This window comes from Papio anubis, chromosome 20 (genome assembly GCF_008728515.1).
Source record: "Papio anubis isolate 15944 chromosome 20, Panubis1.0, whole genome shotgun sequence".
NCBI lineage: Eukaryota > Metazoa > Chordata > Mammalia > Primates > Cercopithecidae > Papio > Papio anubis.
In genome coordinates, this window is record NC_044995.1 from 43,995,694 (window position 1) to 44,014,837 (window position 19,144).

Below are 19,144 nucleotides of genomic sequence, written 5' to 3' on the forward strand. Positions count from 1 at the left end.
GGACCCCGCCCCGCGGGCCCTGATCCCGCCCCCTGCGCACCTGGCCCCTCCCCGCCGTCGGTTCTCGCCCAGGCCCAGGAAGTTGAGTCCCTGGCGGAGAGGACAGGCAGGTGCGTCCGCGCAGCCGAGCACGAAGTCGCTGGAGGGGCACACCTCGATGACACGCTCACAGAGGGGAGTTCAGACACACACTTCCTGGCTTGCGTGCGAAGCGGGATCGCAGGGCAATAATCCCTCCATCTTCCCTGGAAGGTTCGGTGACTGCAAGATACACGCGCCCACTCGATGCCACCAGGCCGCCACCGTCTGGGCCTGGGATCTTGACCCACTTGTCTTCTGTACTTCAGGGTTTAGAGGCAGCAGCAGCAGCAGCCGTCTTGGATAACTTTTGATGGATTCAGGAGGCCTGGAGACCTCTTGTGTGCCGGCACCTGGACATAAATTTCATTCAGTCCTGCCCGATGCCCCGACCTGGACTGCGGTGCCGATGAGGAAACCGAGGCTTAGCGCGATCCCTAATCCAAGGCCACGACGAATGAGCCTGCTGGAATTCCAGCCAGGAGCCTGTCCCTGGGGAGCATTTGTCACAGCCTTACCCTCTTCCGGGAGGCGCCACACTTACCCTTGTGGACCAACAATCGAATTAACATGCTGATACACACATGGGGTGAGTGACGCCCTCAAATGCTTGCAAACACATACACACACACACACACACACACACACTCTCAACTTGGAATTTCAGGAGCTGCTTCTGCTGTGTGTCCTGTTACTTGGAAGGCACAGCCCCCGCAGCACCCATACAAAATGAGGTCTCCAAATTAAGGTGCGAGGTATGTGTGTAAACAGACTCTCACGGGTCTGAGCTGGTTCCTTCGCTCCGCCGTGTTGATGAAGGTACCAAGACCCCTGCCACTTACGCGGGACACAGAGAGTGAATCAGACCCGAAGGTCTGGCGGAGAAAGGAAAGGATCCATGCTGCCCTAAAGGAAATAAACTGATGTGACAGCAAGTGCCATGAAAGGTAGGAGTGGGAGGGGACTTTATTGAGGGTGACCCCCAAGGACCTCTCTGAAGAAGCAGCCTTTTGACATTATCCCTGAATGAATTCTAGAAGCATCTACACAGCATGTCCAGGTAGAGAAGGGAGGGGCCCCGAGCTTAAGAAGGCTGGAGGGTGGGGGCAGTAGGGGCCAGAGTTCTGTAGGACAAGGTCAGACTGACCCATCCCAGTGTCAGGATGCAGGACTTTCAGTGCTAAAAATAGGACAGTCACAGGCAAACCAGGACGGTTGGTGAGCGTAGGTAGGAGTTTGAGCTATTTCTTCCTTTCCTCTCCTTTTCCCTTCCTTCCTTCCTTCTTCTCCCTCCTCCCCGTTTTTGTTTGTTTCTGTTTTTGTTGTGTAAAGAGACAGGGTCTGGCTCTGTTGCTTCCTGAGCTCAAGGGATTCTTCCACCTCAGCCTCCCAAGTAGCTGGGACCACCTCGCCCAGCTGATTTTGTTGTTGTTGTTGTCGTTGTTAAGAGACAGGGTCTCCCTATGTTGCCCAGGCTGGTATCAAATTCCTGGGCTCAAAGGATCCTTCTGCCTTGGCCTCCCAAAGTGTTAGGATTTTAAGTATGAGCCACCACACCCTGCCCCTTCCTCCTTTTTTAACAGCTTTACTGAGATATAATTCACATACCATACAACTTGCTGACCTAAAGTGCGTAAGTCAATGGCTTTTAGTATTTTTGGAGTTGTGTGTCCATTACCACAATCCACTTCAGAACATTTCCACGACTCCAAGGGGTTTGGGTTTGGTCTTGAGAAGATAAAACCCAAGGGAAGAGTTTTGAGCAGGGGAAGGCAGGGAACCCTCCAGATCCTGAGGGGAAGGACGGAAGACAGGACCACCTCCAGCTTCTCAGCTGGACCTCTTGAGGGGAGGGAGAGCTGATACGGCCAATCACTCCACCCCAACCCCCACAAGATATGAAGTACTAATCCCCAATACCCCACAATATGACCTTATTTGTAATGGGGTCATTATAGATATTAGCAGTGAGCATGAGGCCACATTGGAGTAGGATGGGCTCCTAATGCAATATCACTGGTGTCCTTGTAAGATAGTTATATGGCTGCCTGATTCTGGGTAGGTGGTTGGGAAGTGGGGGAATGGGTATATGAAGACCAGGACACAGAGGGAGAATGCCATGTGACCACGGAGGCAGGGAGTGAAGAGCTGCAGTGACAAGCCAAGGACACCAAGGATGGCAGGCTGCTGCCAAAAGCCAGGGAGGGACAAAGAGGGCTCCTGAGACCTGGTTTTCAGAGGGAGCACAGCTCTGCCAACACCTTCATTTCAGGCTCTGGGCTCTGGAACGTTGGCTCAATACGTTTCTGTTAAAAAACATTTTAAAGGCTGAGCATGGTGGCTCATGCCTGTAATCCCAGCACTTTGGGAGGCCCAGGCCGGAGGAACACATGAATGCAGGAGTTTGAGACTAGCCTGGGCAATATAGTGAGACCTCATCTCTATATAAAAATACATGATAAAAGTCAACTTACGTTGCTTTAAGCCATCTGGTCTGTGACACTTTGTTCTGGCAGGCCTAGGAAAGGGATACTTGTGCTGAGGAGGGGGACACTTGGTTGGCATAGAGGGAGAGAGCGTGAACTTGGCCCTTTGTGGAACAGGGGAGACTCGGACAGAGGTGGTGATAGGGCAGTCCATTCATTCTGAGATGAAACTGTCACTGGTTTCTGTAAAGGCATCTTGGGGAGCGCCGGGAAGGGGATGGGGACTTCCCAGTGGCATCCCCTTCTCGGGCACCGAGGGAAAGCCACAGTGGCTTGGGGAAGAAGGCAGGGACGTCCTCTCCGCGCCTGCCTGTCCCCAGGGAGTCTCACCTCCTGTTTCCACCTGGGGCTGGGGTGATCGATAGGAGATAGCTCAACCTGGCATTTGGGTGGTGTGGGAACAGGAGACCCCAGACTTTCTTGTTTTGGGGTCTGGGGCAGGCAGCCAGGCTCCAGGGACAGTGAGTCAAGGGAAGGGTGGCTGGGAGACCCCTTGACTTGCTGCCAAGGAGACAGAGCTGGTGCTAGGGTGGCATCTGAGGCAGGTGCAGAGAGAGAGGGAGGGAGGGAGGGAAGGGGCCTTTGACTCCAACCTCTTCTTTCTCTACTGACTGCAGGTGACAGCTGCCCTTCCAGGAGCCAGTGGGAGGACCTGGGTGGCTGGGTGGGGACACCTGCCAAGTCCTCACCTAAGCCAGCTACCACCCTACTCTGTTGGCTTCCCTTCTCCAACTGTGGGGACGCTGCTCAGGCCTTTCGTGACATCACACCCGGGAGTCCTTGAGGTCCGGTCACTGCTGCTGGGCCCAGCGAGGTTCAAGCTCCGGTCGCCCTGCCCCCTACCCCCCATGCCAGATCAGGCATCGTTGAGGGCAAACAATTATCTGGATGATCTTTATGGGGCTTAAGCTTGGGTGGGAGCAGATGGGGCATGAGCTGGGGATTTGGGGATGGGGGGAATCCACACCCCCACGTCCCGGACGTTTAAAAGGCCCTCTCTGGCACTGGGCCGGGGCAGAGGCCAGCAGGAAAGTGACCAGAGTCCAGGGACATGATGGATCAGGAGGAGAAGACGGAGGAGGGCTCAGGCCCCTGTGCCGAGGTGAGAAGGCCCTGCCCCCACCCCACCCCCAGCTTAAGGTCTCAGAGCCCATGATTGACAAGACTAATTAGTTTGTAGGGCACCTAATTAGCGAGTGAGTCTCCTAGGACCCCCTGACCCAGTTGTGGCTGTAGAAAGGGGCTGGTAGGCTTGGGGGTCTGAGTGCCAGGCCCCAGGGCAGAGGGCAGGGCTCTCTGTGTGGACCCCTATTGATGGGAGATGCTGGGACCTGGGGGTAGCTCCTGGGCCATGTTTCCCTGACTCGTGTCCCAGCTCCCAGGCCACACTCATCAGGCCCCAATCTAGGACGGCAGGACACTGGCATCGGAGCCTGTCCCTTGAGACAGTACCACGTGAAGTGGCACTGCCGGCCGGGGCCCCGGGGGCGGGGGCCGGGATTGGGAAGGAGACTCATGTCTCATCCAGAACAGCTCTGCAGAGTGGATCGGCGGGGACCATGGTGAGAGCTGAGGAAGAGGGGACAGCAGGCCCCGGGGTCGGGTGTGAGCAGGCTGGCTGGGAAGGTTGGGGAGGGGCCCCCAAGCTGAAGGGCCAACCAGACTGAGCGGGTCTGTCCGCAGGCGGGCTCCCCAGACCAGGAGGGCTTCTTCAATCTGCTGAGCCACGTGCAGGGTGACCGGATGGAGGGGCAGCGCTGTTCACTGCAGGCCGGGCCGGGCCAGACCACCAAGAGCCGTGAGCACGGGCACGGGGGTGCTGTCCATGGGGCGTGAACAGGGTGGGAGTGCAGGGCCAGTGGTCATCTGGAGGGCCTGGGGGCACGGCGTGTGGGAGGCGGTGGTGCACCCTGAAGCATCTGCATGGGGGTGAAGGGGTAGGGTTGGGGGCCCCCAGTCTGGCTGTGTCCTCCCAAGTCTGTCAATGTCCACGCAGAGAGCGACCCCAACCCTGAGATGGACAGCCTCATGGACATGGTGGCCAGCACCCAGGGCCGCCGCATGGATGACCAACGTGTGACAGTCAGCAGCCTGCCCGGCTTCCAGCCCGTGGGGCCCAAGGTAGGTGATGTTCTGGCGATGCCGAGGAGAAACCCACCAGGCAGTGCTCTCCAATCCTGCCCTCCACCCCAGCCGGGAGGGAACAGGGCCTGCCCCACCTCTGTCCATCCGCTGCCCTGACTTCAGATGGGAGGACCAAGGCCCAGGCAGCGGCTAGAGGGGCCCAAGGTTATATAGGGGCCATGCGAGTGTCAGACCCATGGCTGGAACTTGTGGCTCCTGCCCCCAAGTCTAAAGGTTCTGGGGAGGCCAAAGGGAGAAAACAGGACCCCCTCCTAGGAGGATACCTCAGGGAGGAGGGCACATGAGCTCATGCATAGGAGATATATATATATATATATACACACACACACACACACACACATTTGCATACTCACATGTGTTGACTTCACACATACACAAAGCTTGGGTTCTGATTAGGACCCCAGTGAGGGTCCCAAGACCTGCCACCTCACGCTCAAATGCCACCCTAAATGGCAGATATTGAAGGTAAACATAGACCAGTGCTCAGGATGAGGTGGGACACGGTGCCCACCCACACCCTCTCTCCAACGTTCGCCACCTCTGGCTGGCACTGCCCTTGAGCCCTCCCCCTGGCTGACCCCTCTTCATCCACAGGACGGAGCGCAGAAACGAGCTGGGACCCTCAGTCCCCAACCCCTGCTCACCCCTCAGGACCCGACCGCTCTCGGCTTCCGTCGGAACAGCAGCCCCCAGCCCCCGACACAAGCCCCCTGAGGGCCTGAGGCATCCTGGGCCTTACTCGGCCCCCAAAAACTGATAAAAGAATAAAACACTTCCATGAGTAACAAGGAACTGAGTATGCATATATTTCATCAGGGGAGGGGCTGGGACTCCCACTTGGAGGCCTCAGGATTTCTGCTGGGCATCGCGAAGAAGCTTCTCCTCCCGCCGCTTCCGTACCCTCTCTTTGAATTCTTCTATCTCTTGAAGCTATGGGTGGAGAAGTGGGTGGGACAGGAAGGGGGGAGGGGCACACACCTCAGCGCTGAGCCGGGATCCCTCTACCACTCTCCCACCACCCTGCCCCAGACCACGGCTTCAGGTTTCAGTGTCTTCATTGGAAGCCCCCTGCCAATGACAAAGGGGTCCAAGGGGGATCCGCTTCACTCTTCCAGGAGAAGGCAATAAGGAAACCATCTCCTCCTCTGCTCTCAGTTCCTTACTCATGGCTGAGAGTAAAATGTTCCTTTTTTTTTTTTTTTTTTTTTGAGAAGGAATCTCGCTCTGTCGCCCAGGCTGGAGTGCAGTGGCCGGATCTCAGCTCACTGCAAGCTCTGCCTCCCAGGCTTACGCCATTCTCCTGCCTCAGCCTCCCGAGTAGCTGGGACTACAGGCGCCCGCCACCTCGCCCGGCTAGTTTTTTGTATTTTTTAGTAGAGACGGGGTTTCACCGTGTTAGCCAGGATGGTCTCGATCTCCTGACCTCGTAATCCGCCCGTCTCGGCCTCCCAAAGTGCTGGGATTACAGGCTTGAGCCACCGCGCCCGGCCAAATGTTCCTTTTTGAGATGAAGTCTTGCTCTATTGCCCAGGCTGGAGTGCAGTGGCGCGATCTTGGGCTCACTGCAAACTCTGCCTCTGGGGTTCAGCTGATTCTCCTCCCTCAGTCTCCCGAGCAACTGAAATTATAGGCACCTGCCATCACACCCGGCTAATTTTTGTATTTTTGTAGACATGGGGTTTCGCCATGTTGGCCAGGCTGGTCTTGAACTCCTGACCTCAAGTGATCCACCCACCTCGGCCTCCCATGCCCTGGGATTACAGCCATGAGCCACTGCACCTGGCCTAAAATTTTCACCTGAAACCCATCCCGGATACAAGCATCCAGCCTCCTCCATCCCTCTGGCAGGAAGAAGATGAGATCACTTACCTTCTCAGGTGTCCACAGCTCCCTCTGTAAGGAAAAGTCACAACTGGGACACAAGCCAAGAGCCTCCAGAGCCCCACACCAGGGTAGGGTCAGCTCATGGGAGGCAGACATTGGTCCCCAGCAGATTGGTGCCCCGCACCCTCTCCCACCCCTGGAGTGAACCCTCGAACGCTCCTCTTATGCCCACCTTGCGCTGTATGACGTAGCCCTCAAACCACTCGGCCTGATTGGAAACCCAGAACATAGCCACAGGGAAAGTGAGGTAGATTATCATCTGGAATGGCAGAGGGTGGGTGAGGTGACCGCCCCCCTCCCCCCAAGCAATGTGCAGAGGCTCCTCAGAGCCTGGGGGACCCATCCTACTGCAGAGTCCAGAAGCGCCTCGTTAGGGCCGACCCAAGAACCCCAGAACTCCCACCAAGGGTACAGAAACCTCGCATCCTAAAACCTAACTCCTATAATCCAGGAGGCGTCATTCCTGAAAGTCCCCCCTGAGCTGGAGTCTTCCTCTCAAAGACAGACAGACATACAGAGACCCCAGCTACAATCAAAAGCATCTCCTCGAGACCTCATTACTCATCCCCACTTAAGATCCCGGGAGCACCCCCAAACCCAGGAGGCGTCACTCTTCAACTCCACTTCTCGAAGTCTGGGAGTCTCCCTATCATAGACACCCACCCACCACAAGCCCGAGAGCTCCCCCAGGATCTTAAGTCTTCCTTCTTTAGAGCCCCCTTCTCAGCCAACCCCTCTCTGAGGTCTTTCCTCGGACCAGCCCTCTCACAGCCCCCAAACCCAGAAGCCCAAATCTGAGAACCCCCCCACCCCACAACCCAGCGTCCCCTCTCCTGGATTTCCAACCAGAAAGGTCCCTCTCAAATCTTAAGAGCTTTCTCCTTGGAGCATCCTCTTTCTTTTAAGACCCCCATTTCCAGCCTCATCTTCAGATCCAGGAAGATCCCCTGCTCAGCCTCCCAATCCACTCCTGTGTCCACTGACCCGAAATATCTCCAGCTTCACCCCCATCTCGTTTCTCCCGGTCAACAAAGCAACTTCCGCCCAAAGCCGACCCTCCAGCAAGACAGAAGCTCATTGGTGTTTTGCACGCTCCATTGCTGAAGCTGATTGGCCAATGTGTATCCTGATGACGTATATTCGGGCGTCTCTATGTTGCTTCCGGTCGCTGGCTTCTTCGAAACGAAGTCAATAGCGTGAGCCTGTCCGTCAAAAAGGATTTAACCAATAGAAAACGGGTCTGGCCCGGAGGGGCGGGCCGTCAGTGGTAGATGTCATAAGCGCGCGACTCTCGCCTGTACCTGGGCATCCAGGAAAATGGTGGTGATGGCGCGACTCTCGCGGCCCGAGCGGCCGGACCTTGTCTTCGTGAGTCCACAGAGGAGCCAGGGGTGGCCTGCGTTGGGGCATTGGGACCTGGACGCCGCAGGGGATCGGGGCCGGGTCGCCAAGGGGATTTAGGCCAAAATTGCCAGGCCAAGGATTGGGGACCCTAACGGGCCAGAGACCGGATTGTGATGTCCACACCTAACTGGCCAGGAGTAAAAAATACGGTGTTGTGTCTTAGGGTCTGAGTAGAAAACTACTGTCGAAGGAAAGCGTCTAGCCTCCCGAGCCAGGGGCGGAAATGGGGGCTTGCAGGGAATGGGAGAGGAAGGAGACCGCATAATTGAACCTTGAGAAGTGAAGACCGGTGTCTGAAGTAAAGGCGTGATTACGAGGCCAGGGCTCCGGTTTCTGGAATGAAGGCTTGGTTTTCTAGATAGCGGTCTCTAGGTCTGGACTGCGGCATGACAGTTTCTGGGGGTGGTGGCCAGGCTAGAAGAACCCTGGTGTTGTGGAGCTTGTCAGGCAATGGCCAATGAAATGCTTATTGTCTGGAGTAGAGGCGTGACATCTTCACCAGATTCTTGGTGTGCAGAGTTAAAGGCTTGGCTTCTGGTGTATAACTGCTCTTATGAGATAAAGGCCTAGCTTTTAACTTCTGGGGCAGAGTTGAGCTAGATGCTGGCTAGTGGGATCCTGGGGGTGGGGCCAGTGGCTTGAAATCTGGACCTGAGAGCCCTGGTGGCTGGGGTGAAGATCTGGTCGTCTGGGCCTGGAGTGGAGATGGGTCAGTTGGTGACAGTGGGAGCCTGAGGGGCCAAAGGCCTGGTGTCTGGGAAGAGGCATGTTTTGAAGAAGTGGGGTCTGGTGTCCAGGACAGAGGCCTGGCATCTGGGCCAGGGCCTTGGTAGCTAAGGAGTCTGACCATTTGGGGCAGAAAGCGAGTGGTGATGTGGACTCATGCCTGGCCCAGAGCCCTAATAACTGAGAAGTCTGATGATTTGGGTTCAATTTTGGGTAGTTGAATTCTGAGGGGTAAAGGTCTGGGCCAGTGTCTTGGTGTCTGGGCATCTGGTTTGGTGCCTGGTTTGGTGTCTGGGCATCTGGTGACCTGACTTCCTTGGTGGGTGGTGGGATCTGGGTAAAAGTCCAGAGTTTGGACCTGAGCCCCAGTAGTGGGGTGGTGCCGCACGTAGGCTCTGAGGGTAAGCCTCTCTGCTCCCCATTCCCTGGCCCTGGCAGGAGGAAGAGGACCTCCCCTATGAGGAGGAAATCATGCGGAACCAGTTCTCTGTCAAATGCTGGCTTCGCTACATCGAGTTTAAACAGGGCGCCCCGAAGCCCAGGCTCAATCAGCTGTATGAGCGGGCACTCAAGCTGCTACCTTGCAGGTGGGAATGGCTCCAGCTGCCCTGCCCACCAGCCCCTGCCCCCCCGGTCCAGTTATAACAAAACTGCCAAGTAGGTCCCAGGTGATTGCTTCGTGTTCCATCACTGACCTGTACATCCCTTGATGGGTCAGCACACCTCCTCTGATGTCTCAGTCTGTCCCTATCATTGCTGAGACATGTCACCCATCCCACACCCACATTTGCCAACAGGGGCAGGGCAGATGGTTCTGGGGGGAGTCCATAAAGCTGACCGATCAGCGTCTGTCCCCTCCTGTTCCCCAGCTACAAACTCTGGTACCGATACCTGAAGGCACGTCGGGCACAGGTGAAGCATCGCTGTGTGACCGACCCCGCCTACGAAGATGTCAACAACTGTCATGAGAGGGCCTTTGTGTTCATGCACAAGGTTTGGGGCTAGGCGAGGGGATAAATCGGGAGGGGGGGCTCAGTCCATGGTGGTGGGTGCGGTAGGGACAGGGCTGGGCTCAGCATGTTAGGGATGGGGGCCTGGAATCCTGTTGCTTCTGTGCATGGGAAGTTGGGCTGGACTCAGTCCTGGAGCTGGGGGTTTCTGGGTCCTGCTGCATTTATGTGGAGGCCCCAGGTGTGACTCAGCCACAGGACATCAAGTGTCTGTGGCTAGGCCATGGAGTCCGTGGCTTAGCCCCAGCTGCCTCTCCCCACACCCCCAGATGCCCCGTCTGTGGCTAGATTACTGCCAGTTCCTCATGGACCAGGGGCGCGTCACACATACCCGCCGCACCTTTGACCGTGCCCTCCGGGCACTGCCCATCACGCAGCACTCTCGAATTTGGCCCCTGTATCTGCGCTTCCTGCGCTCACACCCACTGCCCGAGACAGCTGTGCGAGGCTATCGGCGCTTCCTCAAGGTGAGCCCAGCAGGTACGCTGGTTCCCCAGGTTAGTTTCCAGAAACTGCCTCACTGTGACACTAGCTCCGTGTAGGATGTCACTCAGCAGACCGGATGTGGGAAGAGGCACCAGGAGGTGCATATGTCTTGTCCGTGATTCATGTCTTTATTTTCCAAATAGTTTGCTCACGCCAGTTTCACATTAGGCATAGAGATGGGTGCTGAGGACAGTGTGGCTAAGACACTCCCTACCTGCATGGAGCTTTTAGTCTAACTAGGAAGACGGATGTATGTGAGCTGATGGCATGAACTAGAGTGAAACCACAGCCATGGTGAGGGCCAGGAATAGGAGGTGGGGAGAAGCAGGCAGGGTGGAGAGTGGAAGCATCAGCTGGGCGGGAGTGGGGCGTGGTTTGCTCAAACTCACAGTATCTGTTCTGTGACATTTGGATTCTAAGCTGGACCAGTCAGGACTGAGGCTAGACCTGTGGGGCCCAGGCTGGACACTGTAGTCAAGGCTGGACCCATGGGATCAAGGCTGACCCAAAGGGGCTAAGGCTAGTCAGGACTGAGGCTGGACCAGTGGAGCCAAGGCTGCATCCATTGTGGGTTGGGGGTCAATTCTAACCCAAAAGGATCAAGGCTGGACCTTTGGGGCTGAGACTGGACCACTGCAGTCAAGGCTGTGCCGTTGCAGGTCAAGGCTAACCCAAAAGGTCCGCAGCTGGTCTAGTCAGGACTGAGGCTGGACCAGTGGAGCCCAGGCAGGACCCATAGAGGGTTGAGCCTAACCCAGCGGGGCCAAGGCTAGAGCACTAGGAACCGGGCTGGACCAGTGGGGCTGAGGCTGGTTTGACAGGGCTTGCTTTTGCCCAAGACAGTTGTAAATGGGTGGGGGGCACCCCAAAGCCACTGAATCGGGAGGTGGGCATAGCCCTGCCGCCCCACTGACTGCCTGAGGGGTGGGTCGGTCCCCAGCTGAGTCCCGAGAGTGCAGAGGAGTACATTGAGTACCTCAAGTCAAGTGACCGGCTGGATGAGGCCGCACAGCGCCTGGCCACTGTGGTGAACGACGAGCGTTTCGTGTCTAAGGCCGGCAAGTCCAACTACCAGGTGGGCCTGCTGGGAGCCGAGTGGGTAGGAGGGCCACCCCCCTCCGTGACTGAGCCTGAGACTCTCCCCCCGCTGCCCCATGCCCTGCAGCTGTGGCACGAGCTGTGCGACCTCATCTCCCAGAACCCGGACAAGGTACAGTCCCTCAATGTGGACGCCATCATCCGTGGGGGCCTCACCCGCTTCACCGACCAGCTGGGCAAGCTCTGGTGTTCGCTCGCCGACTACTACATCCGCAGTGGCCACTTCGAGAAGGTGCACACTGGCACCCGGGGCTCTGGGTTCGGGGTGGGGTCTCCCTCCGACACTTGGGGATACATGTTGACACATACACAGGCAGAAAACATGTGCCATTTATGGCTGGGCACGGTGGCTCACGCCTGTCATCCCAGCACTTGGGGAGGCCGAGGCAGTAGAATCACTTGAGGTCAGTGCTTCAAGACCAGCCTGGCCAACATGGCGAAACCCCATCTCTACTGAAAATACAAAAATTGGTCAGATATGGTGGCAGGCACCTATAATCCCAGCTACTCGGGAGGCTGAGGCAGGAGAATCGCTTGAACTCGGGAGGTGGAGGTTGCAGTGAGCCGAGATCACGCCACTGCACTCCAGCCTGGGTGGCAGAGCGAGATTCCATCTCAAAAAAAAAAAAAAAAAAAAAAAGTGCCATTTGTGACAGACATGCGTGTCCCTGCACACGATTGCCGTCCTGGTGACGGGAGGGAGACACTCCTGCCCGCAAGCCCACCAAGCTTGGAGTCAGCCACACTTGCGTTCAGGGTTCACCCTCTGGCTGTGTGGCCTTGGCCCCACTAAGGCTGGGTGTCCTCATTTGTACAATCAGGGTGACAGTTACTGCCTGTCACCAATCAGCACGGTGACGCAGGCACAGCACTGAGGAGATACGTGGTGTGAGGGCCACTCCCTCAGGGGTTAGCTGACTATGGCTCTTGGTAGGCGGTGGAGTGGCAAGCTCTGGGGACGGTCTGGGGGCAGGTGGGCGCGGAGGGGGCTGGAGCTGAGAGCAGGGAGGCACAGGAAGCCGGGGAAGATAGGTTGGGAGCCTCGAAAGCCAAATGGTCTGGCCATGCTGCTGACTAGGGGAGCTGCCAGTGGGGTGTGGATGGTATGTGCTTCCCAGCGCCCCTTCCAGGGGCACATGTAGGCCAAGGCTGCTGGAGGCAGCAGGGCGAGACCCCTCAGGGCTGGGTGGAGAGTGGGCCTGAGCTGGGGTGGGTGAGCCAGGTGGGGGACAGGCAGGCTGGGGAAGAGGGTCAGGCAAGCCAGAGGGGCACTTTGGAGCCAAGTCTGAGACCTCGGAGAATGAGCTGAGGCAAGGGTCCCTGCAGGGTGGACCCATAGGCGCTGGGGGGGTTTTGGCCACCTATTGGGTGCCAAGTGCTTCACACACGTGTCTCAGTTGAGCCTGAGGTCACTGTGCACAAAGAGCAGTCGCCCGGTTTACTAAGGGGGTCCTGAAGCTCCCAAGATCACCCTGGCAGTGCAGGGCAGGGTGGGGGTCAGAAGCCTCTACTGACACTCTGTCCTGGGATCACTGCCTGGAGGTGCTGGATGGGCCCCCGGGAGGCCCCAGGGGTTCCAGATTGGGGCTGATGCTAAGAGTGCTGCTGCCTGTCCCCTGCGTCACTTTCCTCTCACCTCCCCTTCCCTGGGTCCCCACAGGCTCGGGATGTGTACGAGGAGGCCATCCGGACGGTGATGACCGTGCGGGACTTCACACAGGTGTTTGACAGCTATGCCCAGTTCGAGGAGAGCATGATCGCCGCAAAGATGGAGACCGCCTCAGAGCTGGGGCGCGAGGAGGAGGGTGAGCCTCTGGGGGCCCCGGCTGGTGGGGAGAGAGCTGAGTGGACATCAGCGGGTGGGGGCGGGGCACATCTCAGGTGGGGCAGCCCCAGGAGGCTCAGCTGGGGGCCAGCAGGGAAGGAGGCTGGGTGAATGCAGGGGTTGTGGGGGTCTTGGAGGAGCCAGGAATGGGGACATATCTCAGGCCTGGACCAGAGCCTGGCAGGGCAGGAGGGTAGGGGAACAGTGGGGGTAGGAGGGGTATCCTCAGTACCTGGGGCTGGGGGTGGGGCTCAGGTGCACACCCGAGCTGAGTGTCTAGGGTCCAGAGCACTTGGCTGGGGGCTGGAGCGGAGTGAGGGCAGGGAGCAGAGGCGGCGGCGTTCGGGGCCCTGCATCCTGGGTCTCAGCCCCTCACGAACTCCCCTTGCGGCTCCCAGACGATGTGGACCTGGAGCTGCGCCTGGCCCGCTTCGAGCAGCTCATCAGCCGACGTCCCCTGCTGCTCAACAGCGTCTTGCTGCGCCAAAACCCACACCACGTGCACGAGTGGCACAAGCGTGTCGCCCTGCACCAGGGCCGCCCCCGGGAGGTGCGTGAAGCCTGCCCTGGTCCTGCCCCTGAGGGCCCATTTCCTGCAGAACTGGGGAGCCACCCACCTTCACCCATAATGTCACCTCCTGGGGCCTGACTGTGCTTAATAGGTCCCATTCCACCCGTGTTCTTGGGGTTCTCGTCCTGCTGTAGCCCCACCCCTCAGAGCCACAGCTCCCTCCTGGCCCCACCCCTTGGAGGGCCACAACTCCCTCTGGGCCCCACCCCTTGGAGCGCCACAGCTCTCTCCCGGCCCCACCCATTAGGGCCACAGCTCTCCTGACCCCGCCCCTTGGGGGGGCCACAGCTCTCTCTTGGTCCCGAACCTTGGCAGGGGCCACATTTCCCTCCTGGCCTCTCCTGACAGGGGCCACAGCACCCTCCAGGCCCCGCCCCTCAGAGCCACAGCTCTGCCCCGACACTCATCTGCAGGGTCCTGAGTCCCATATGACCTCCTCTCTCCTGTCTCCAGATCATCAACACCTACACAGAGGCTGTGCAGACGGTGGACCCCTTCAAGGCCACAGGCAAGCCCCACACTCTGTGGGTGGCGTTTGCCAAGTTTTACAGTGACAACTACAGCTGGATCATGTGAGCAACTCTGCCATGCAGCCTGTGTGTTCATGTATGTGTGCATGCATGTGTGTGCTCGTATGTGTGTGCATGTATGTGTGTGTGTGTCCAGGAAACCATAGATAGAAAGATGACAAAGTTCTAGATAGATGATTGGGAGGAAGGAAACTGATGGAGGGTGGAATGAAGGATAGAAGGAACATGGAAGGACAGAAATGGTGGACAGAAGGGAAGGAAGGAATGGAAGGAGTGGAAGGACAGGAATGGACAGGAAAATGAACCGGAAGGAAACCGGATGGAAGGAACCGATGGAAACAGGAAGGAAGGAAACCAGAATGTCCAGATGCGCATGCATGCGCGGCACCGTGAAACCATTTAATGTGCACGCATCAAAATCAGATGCGTGGTACTGCATGGCATTGCGTCCAGGTCCATGCATGCGCAATTTTACTGCGTTCAGATAAAGTAATGGCTGCAGGCCCGAAACCAGATGCAGGCTGCACTGCAGGTCTCAGATGGGTGCATTGCATGTACAAGCAGGTCCAGGTCTCATTTTTACCAGGTGGTCCAGATGCGGCAGGCATTGCAGGTGTCCAGGTGGTCCATACTGCACGCGCAGGTGTCTTCATTGATACGTGCGCATTGTAGAACATAGACAAAAGAATACTTAACGCATGCGCTTCCAGATGTAAGGCGCATTGCATGCGCTGCGAGGTCTGCAGGTACGACCCGCAGGCAGCACGGACGTGGTGGCCGCAGGCAGTCCGTTACTGGGTCTATGCGACGCACGCAGGCATCCAGGCGTCCAGGCAGTACGCATCATTGCCCATCCGCTACGTTTGTGAGCACGGTCGCCTTTCTGACCCTTGGTGATGGGGGCTGTCCAGGCGGGCAGGGTCTCAGCCTGGCCTCTGCCTGCCCTTGCAGGCCCGTGTCATCCTGGAGAAGGCCACCAAGGTGAACTTCAAGCAGGTGGATGACCTGGCAAGCGTGTGGTGTCAGTGCGGGGAGTTGGAGCTCCGACACGAGAACTACGATGAGGCCTTGCGGCTGCTGCGAGTGAGAACAGGCCCAGGTTGTGGGGTGGGGGCTGCAGGTTGTACGGCTGGGGTCCAGGACAGCCCCTGAGCGCCTCCCCGGCCGCTGTCTGCCCCTGCAGAAGGCCACGGCGCTGCCTGCCCGCCGGGCCGAGTACTTTGATGGCTCAGAGCCCGTGCAGAACCGCGTGTACAAGTCGCTGAAGGTCTGGTCCATGCTCGCCGACCTGGAGGAGAGCCTCGGCACCTTCCAGGTGAGCTGCCTGTGGCTGGGAAGGGACGGGGCCCCAGATTCAGCTGCAGAACCACCTCTGACCTGTCCCCATCCCCGCCCCCATAGTCCACCAAAGCCGTGTATGACCGCATCCTGGACCTGCGCATCGCGACACCCCAGATCGTCATCAACTATGCCATGTTCCTGGAGGAGCACAAATACTTTGAGGAGAGCTTCAAGGTGAGGGGCTGGGGCAGACCCGGAGGCCCCTGATGGTGGTGTCCCCTCCCCCAGGGAGCCTCGGCACCTTACAAGTCCGCTGGGGCTTGTGCGACACAGTATACAGACTGGGTGATTTAAACAACAGAGATTCAGCTTCTCCCTGTCCTGGAGGCTGGAAGTCCAGGATGGAGGCGTGGGCAGGGCTGGTTCCTCCTGAGGCCTCTCTCCTTAGCTTATAGGCAGCCACCTTCTCCCTGTGTCTTTGTGTGGCCTTCTCTTTGTGTGTGTCACTTTCGAAATTTCCTCTTCTTAAAAGGACATCAGTCATAATGGATTAGGCGGCCCCTAACGACCTCAGTTTAACTTAGTGATCTCATCTTCAAACGAATCTACCTTCTGAGGTACTGGGGGTTAAGATTTCAGCATATGAATGTTGTGGCGGGGCACAGTTCATTCCACAGCAGGCACGGAGTTCTGCTTCCGTGTGCACCCGTGACTTGTGGGGAGGGTGTTGGTGCCAGTGTGTGCGGGCTGTCCCTGCCCCGCTGCTCAGGAGATGGCTTGTGGGGTCCATGGGGTGGGTTGCGTGTCTCCATGGCAAGGCCCTGTCCTGTGGCCGGAGCAGTCATGTTTGTGTGTGTTTCTATGGATCGTGTGGGCATTATACAGATACACAAATGGGGAGGTCGTACATGCACATGTGTGCTGCTGCCTGCCCCTCTGCCTGGGGTTATGGCCTTCTCCCTGGGGATGGGCAGCCAGTATCAGCGGAGCTGGGGAGCCACCCACCTTCACCCATCCCCCATCACGTCACCTCCTATGGGGTCAGACTGCTTAGCAGGTCCCATTGCACCCCTGTTCTTGGGGTTCTCGCAGAGGGAGACAGTGCAGAGGACAGACCCCAACAACTGCCATTAGGGACAGGGAAGGGCCCCGAGGGAGACCCCAGCGGGCTCCCTACAGACGTCACCCAAGGACATCCCGGGTGCCTGGTGGTCTCTACCTACAGACTCTTACGTATGACCGTCCCTCTGGTAACAGGCGTACGAGCGCGGCATCTCGCTGTTCAAGTGGCCCAACGTGTCCGACATCTGGAGCACCTACCTGACCAAATTCATTGCCCGCTATGGGGGCCGCAAGCTGGAGCGGGCGCGGGACCTGTTTGAACAGGCTCTGGATGGCTGTCCCCCAAAATATGCCAAGAGTGAGGCGGGCAGACGGCATGGGAGGGCAGGTGGGCTGGGTTTCTGCCTGGCCCTGGCTGACCGTGCTTCCCTCTTCCCTCTGCCCCGCCCAGCCTTGTACCTGCTGTATGCACAGCTGGAGGAGGAGTGGGGCCTGGCTCGGCATGCCATGGCCGTGTACGAGCGTGCCACCAGGGCTGTGGAGCCCGCCCAGCAGTATGACATGTTCAACATCTACATCAAGCGGGCAGCCGAGATCTATGGGGTCACGCACACCCGCGGCATCTACCAGAAGGCCATTGAGGTACCCACTGCGGGGGTCCAGGCCGGGGCCGGAGGTCCCTGAGCAGATGGAAGGGGTCCAGGCAGGTGGGAGGGGCTGGGGAGGAGCCTTCTGGAAGCACAGGGATGGCCATGGTGTGTTGGGAGCCCTGACCTACCCTGGCCTCATTCCCGGCCTCCCCAACCCTGGTGTCCAGGTGCTGTCGGACGAGCACGCGCGTGAGATGTGCCTGCGGTTTGCAGATATGGAGTGCAAGCTCGGGGAGATCGACCGCGCCCGGGCCATCTACAGCTTCTGCTCCCAGATCTGTGACCCCCGGGTAGGGCTGGGGGCTGGGGAGGGACGGGCATCAGGGTTGGGGGTGTGGCAGAGTCAGCCACCTCACGGGCACACACACCCACCCCTGCCCTGCCCTGCCCTGCCCCCAACACAGACGACCGGCGCGTTCTGGCAGACGTGGAAGGACTTCGAGGTCCGGCACGGCAACGAGGACACCATCAAGGAGATGCTGCGTATCCGGCGCAGCGTGCAGGCCACGTACAACACACAGGTCAACTTCATGGCCTCGCAGATGCTCAAGGTCTCCGGCAGCGCCACGGGCACCGGTGAGCCGCCCCGGCTGGCTGGGTCCCTGATCCAGGGCATCTCAGCCCGGCCTGACCTGGGCTTTCTGGGTCTGGAGCCTCAGGTCCTGATGGGAACCTCCTTGAGGGCTGAGCCATTGCCTGGGGGACTGGGACAGTGTGGCATCTGATGTGTGGTAGGGGCCCCCGTGGTGCTGACCCCCTGCTCCCGCCCCCTAGTGTCTGACCTGGCCCCCGGGCAGAGCGGCATGGACGACATGAAGCTGCTGGAACAGCGGGCAGAGCAGCTGGCGGCTGAGGCGGAGCGCGACCAGCCCTCGCGTGCCCAGAGCAAGATCCTGTTCGTGAGGTGAGGGTGGATCCTGGCATGGGACAGGACTGGGACAGGTCCCGAGGGGGCCCAGGGTGGGGAACTGAGGCAGCTTGGCCTGTCCCCAGGAGTGACGCCTCCCGGGAGGAGCTGGCGGAGCTGGCACAGCAGGTCAACCCCGAGGAGATCCAGCTGGGCGAGGACGAGGACGAGGACGAGATGGACCTGGAGCCCAACGGTGAGGCCTGGCGGGGATGAGGACGGGGGCAGGGCCAGGGCAGGCCTCCGGGGACAGGCCACCGCCAGGAGGGTGACTGGCTCCCGCCTTCCCCACAGAGGTTCGGCTGGAGCAGCAGAGCGTGCCAGCCGCCGTGTTCGGCAGCCTGAAGGAAGACTGAGCCGACTCCCCTCCCCTCCCCAATACAGCCACGTTTGTACATCAAGGTTTGAGCCTCCTTCCTGCTGCCCAGGTGCCCGAGGGAGGGCAGCTCAGGAGTGCCTGGCCCTGGGCCCGGATTGGCTGCTGTGGGAGGTGGGGCGGCTGGGCCCTAGGCCAGACGCCGCCCGGCCTCACCCCGCAGAGCCAGTTCTGGACTCGAGAGGCCAGTCCCTCCGCTGCCTGGGGCCTTGGAGTGGGTCCTGCCCGGAAACTTCCTTGAGCCTCTGCAGCCTGGGAAGGGCAATCCGGCCCGACTGCCCAGGTCTTGCTAGCCCCTGCCTCTCGGAGGCCTTGTGTGGCGCCAGGCAGCTACCCCCTCCCTGGGGTGGCACCCGCTCTCTGCTTCCCACCAGGGACTGGCCCTTGCCCTCGAGTCTTGGAGTCAGGCAGGCTCTGGCCCAGCTCTGGGAACTGATTAGTAAGACGCTTCTGTGCCTGGAGGGGGGCTGGGTGCCAGACCTCGTGCACTGCCCCAGACCAGGGCGTGGTCCTTAGTCCTAAGCCTGGGAAGCCATTAGTGGACTCTAGGCTATTAAGGGGTTTTAAGCATCAAGGGATATAATCAGATTTGTGCTTCGAACGGGTTACACAGGCTGCTGTGTGG

General features: G+C 58.9%; 3 protein-coding genes across 9 annotated transcripts; 2 read left to right on the top strand and 1 right to left on the bottom strand.

The window, feature by feature from the left end:
• The first annotated feature begins 42 nt into the window (after positions 1 to 42).
• Positions 43 to 5,498, top strand: PCP2 (Purkinje cell protein 2). Of its 7 annotated transcripts, none has more exons than XM_021930620.2 (7): positions 44 to 252; positions 348 to 1,025; positions 1,116 to 1,138; positions 3,182 to 3,666; positions 4,248 to 4,362; positions 4,561 to 4,685; positions 5,304 to 5,498. In XM_021930620.2, the coding sequence occupies exons 4-7, from the start codon at positions 3,616 to 3,618 to the stop codon at positions 5,421 to 5,423; spliced, it is 411 nt and encodes a 136-aa protein (XP_021786312.1). In that variant the 5' UTR covers positions 44 to 252; positions 348 to 1,025; positions 1,116 to 1,138; positions 3,182 to 3,615; the 3' UTR covers positions 5,424 to 5,498. The 7 variants fall into 7 exon arrangements, with proteins under 7 accessions (XP_031515892.1, XP_021786312.1, XP_009191614.1 ...); XM_009193350.4 differs by lacking the exon at positions 1,116 to 1,138 and having other exon boundaries at positions 348 to 667; positions 746 to 1,025; XM_017952149.3 differs by lacking the exon at positions 1,116 to 1,138 and having other exon boundaries at positions 348 to 667; positions 898 to 1,025.
• LOC101017597 (protein PET100 homolog, mitochondrial) lies at positions 5,488 to 7,694 on the bottom strand. The gene is made up of 4 exons (XM_003914791.3): positions 7,578 to 7,694; positions 6,766 to 6,852; positions 6,579 to 6,602; positions 5,488 to 5,639 (listed from the first exon to the last, which is right to left on the bottom strand). Exons 1-4 carry the CDS (start codon positions 7,602 to 7,604, stop codon positions 5,556 to 5,558), a joined length of 222 nt encoding a protein of 73 aa, XP_003914840.1. The 5' UTR covers positions 7,605 to 7,694; the 3' UTR covers positions 5,488 to 5,555.
• A 137-nt stretch (positions 7,695 to 7,831) lies between these two features.
• XAB2 (XPA binding protein 2) lies at positions 7,832 to 18,544 on the top strand. The gene is given in 22 exon segments (XM_031660033.1): positions 7,832 to 7,961; positions 9,162 to 9,310; positions 9,593 to 9,716; positions 10,003 to 10,200; positions 11,160 to 11,294; positions 11,385 to 11,549; positions 12,978 to 13,097; positions 13,099 to 13,122; positions 13,541 to 13,692; positions 14,167 to 14,302; positions 15,195 to 15,238; positions 15,240 to 15,326; positions 15,427 to 15,452; positions 15,455 to 15,558; positions 15,645 to 15,758; positions 16,782 to 16,944; positions 17,038 to 17,228; positions 17,404 to 17,526; positions 17,641 to 17,812; positions 18,011 to 18,140; positions 18,230 to 18,339; positions 18,438 to 18,544. Coding segments are annotated over 22 exon segments (2,580 nt in total). The 5' UTR covers positions 7,832 to 7,910; the 3' UTR covers positions 18,500 to 18,544.
• The last annotated feature ends 600 nt before the right edge of the window (positions 18,545 to 19,144 follow it).

What these genes read in the sequence shown, in the direction of transcription:
- PCP2 (XM_031660032.1), top strand. Translation starts at nt 3,616, where the DNA reads ATGATGGATCAGGAGGAGAAGACGGAGGAGGGCTCAGGCCCCTGTGCC. An exon ending in GCTCAGGCCCCTGTGCCGAG is followed by an intron (nt 3,667 to 4,247) that starts GTGAGAAGGCCC and finishes GTCTGTCCGCAG; the next exon opens with GCGGGCTCCCCAGACCAGGA. An exon ending in TCCAGCCCGTGGGGCCCAAG is followed by an intron (nt 4,686 to 5,303) that starts GTAGGTGATGTT and finishes CTTCATCCACAG; the next exon opens with GACGGAGCGCAGAAACGAGC.
- LOC101017597 (XM_003914791.3), bottom strand. Translation starts at nt 7,604, where the DNA reads ATGGGGGTGAAGCTGGAGATATTTCGG. An exon ending in GCTACGTCATACAGCGCAAG is followed by an intron (nt 6,603 to 6,765) that starts GTGGGCATAAGA and finishes TTTTCCTTACAG; the next exon opens with AGGGAGCTGTGGACACCTGA. An exon ending in AGCTGTGGACACCTGAGAAG is followed by an intron (nt 5,640 to 6,578) that starts GTAAGTGATCTC and finishes CTCCACCCATAG; the next exon opens with CTTCAAGAGATAGAAGAATT.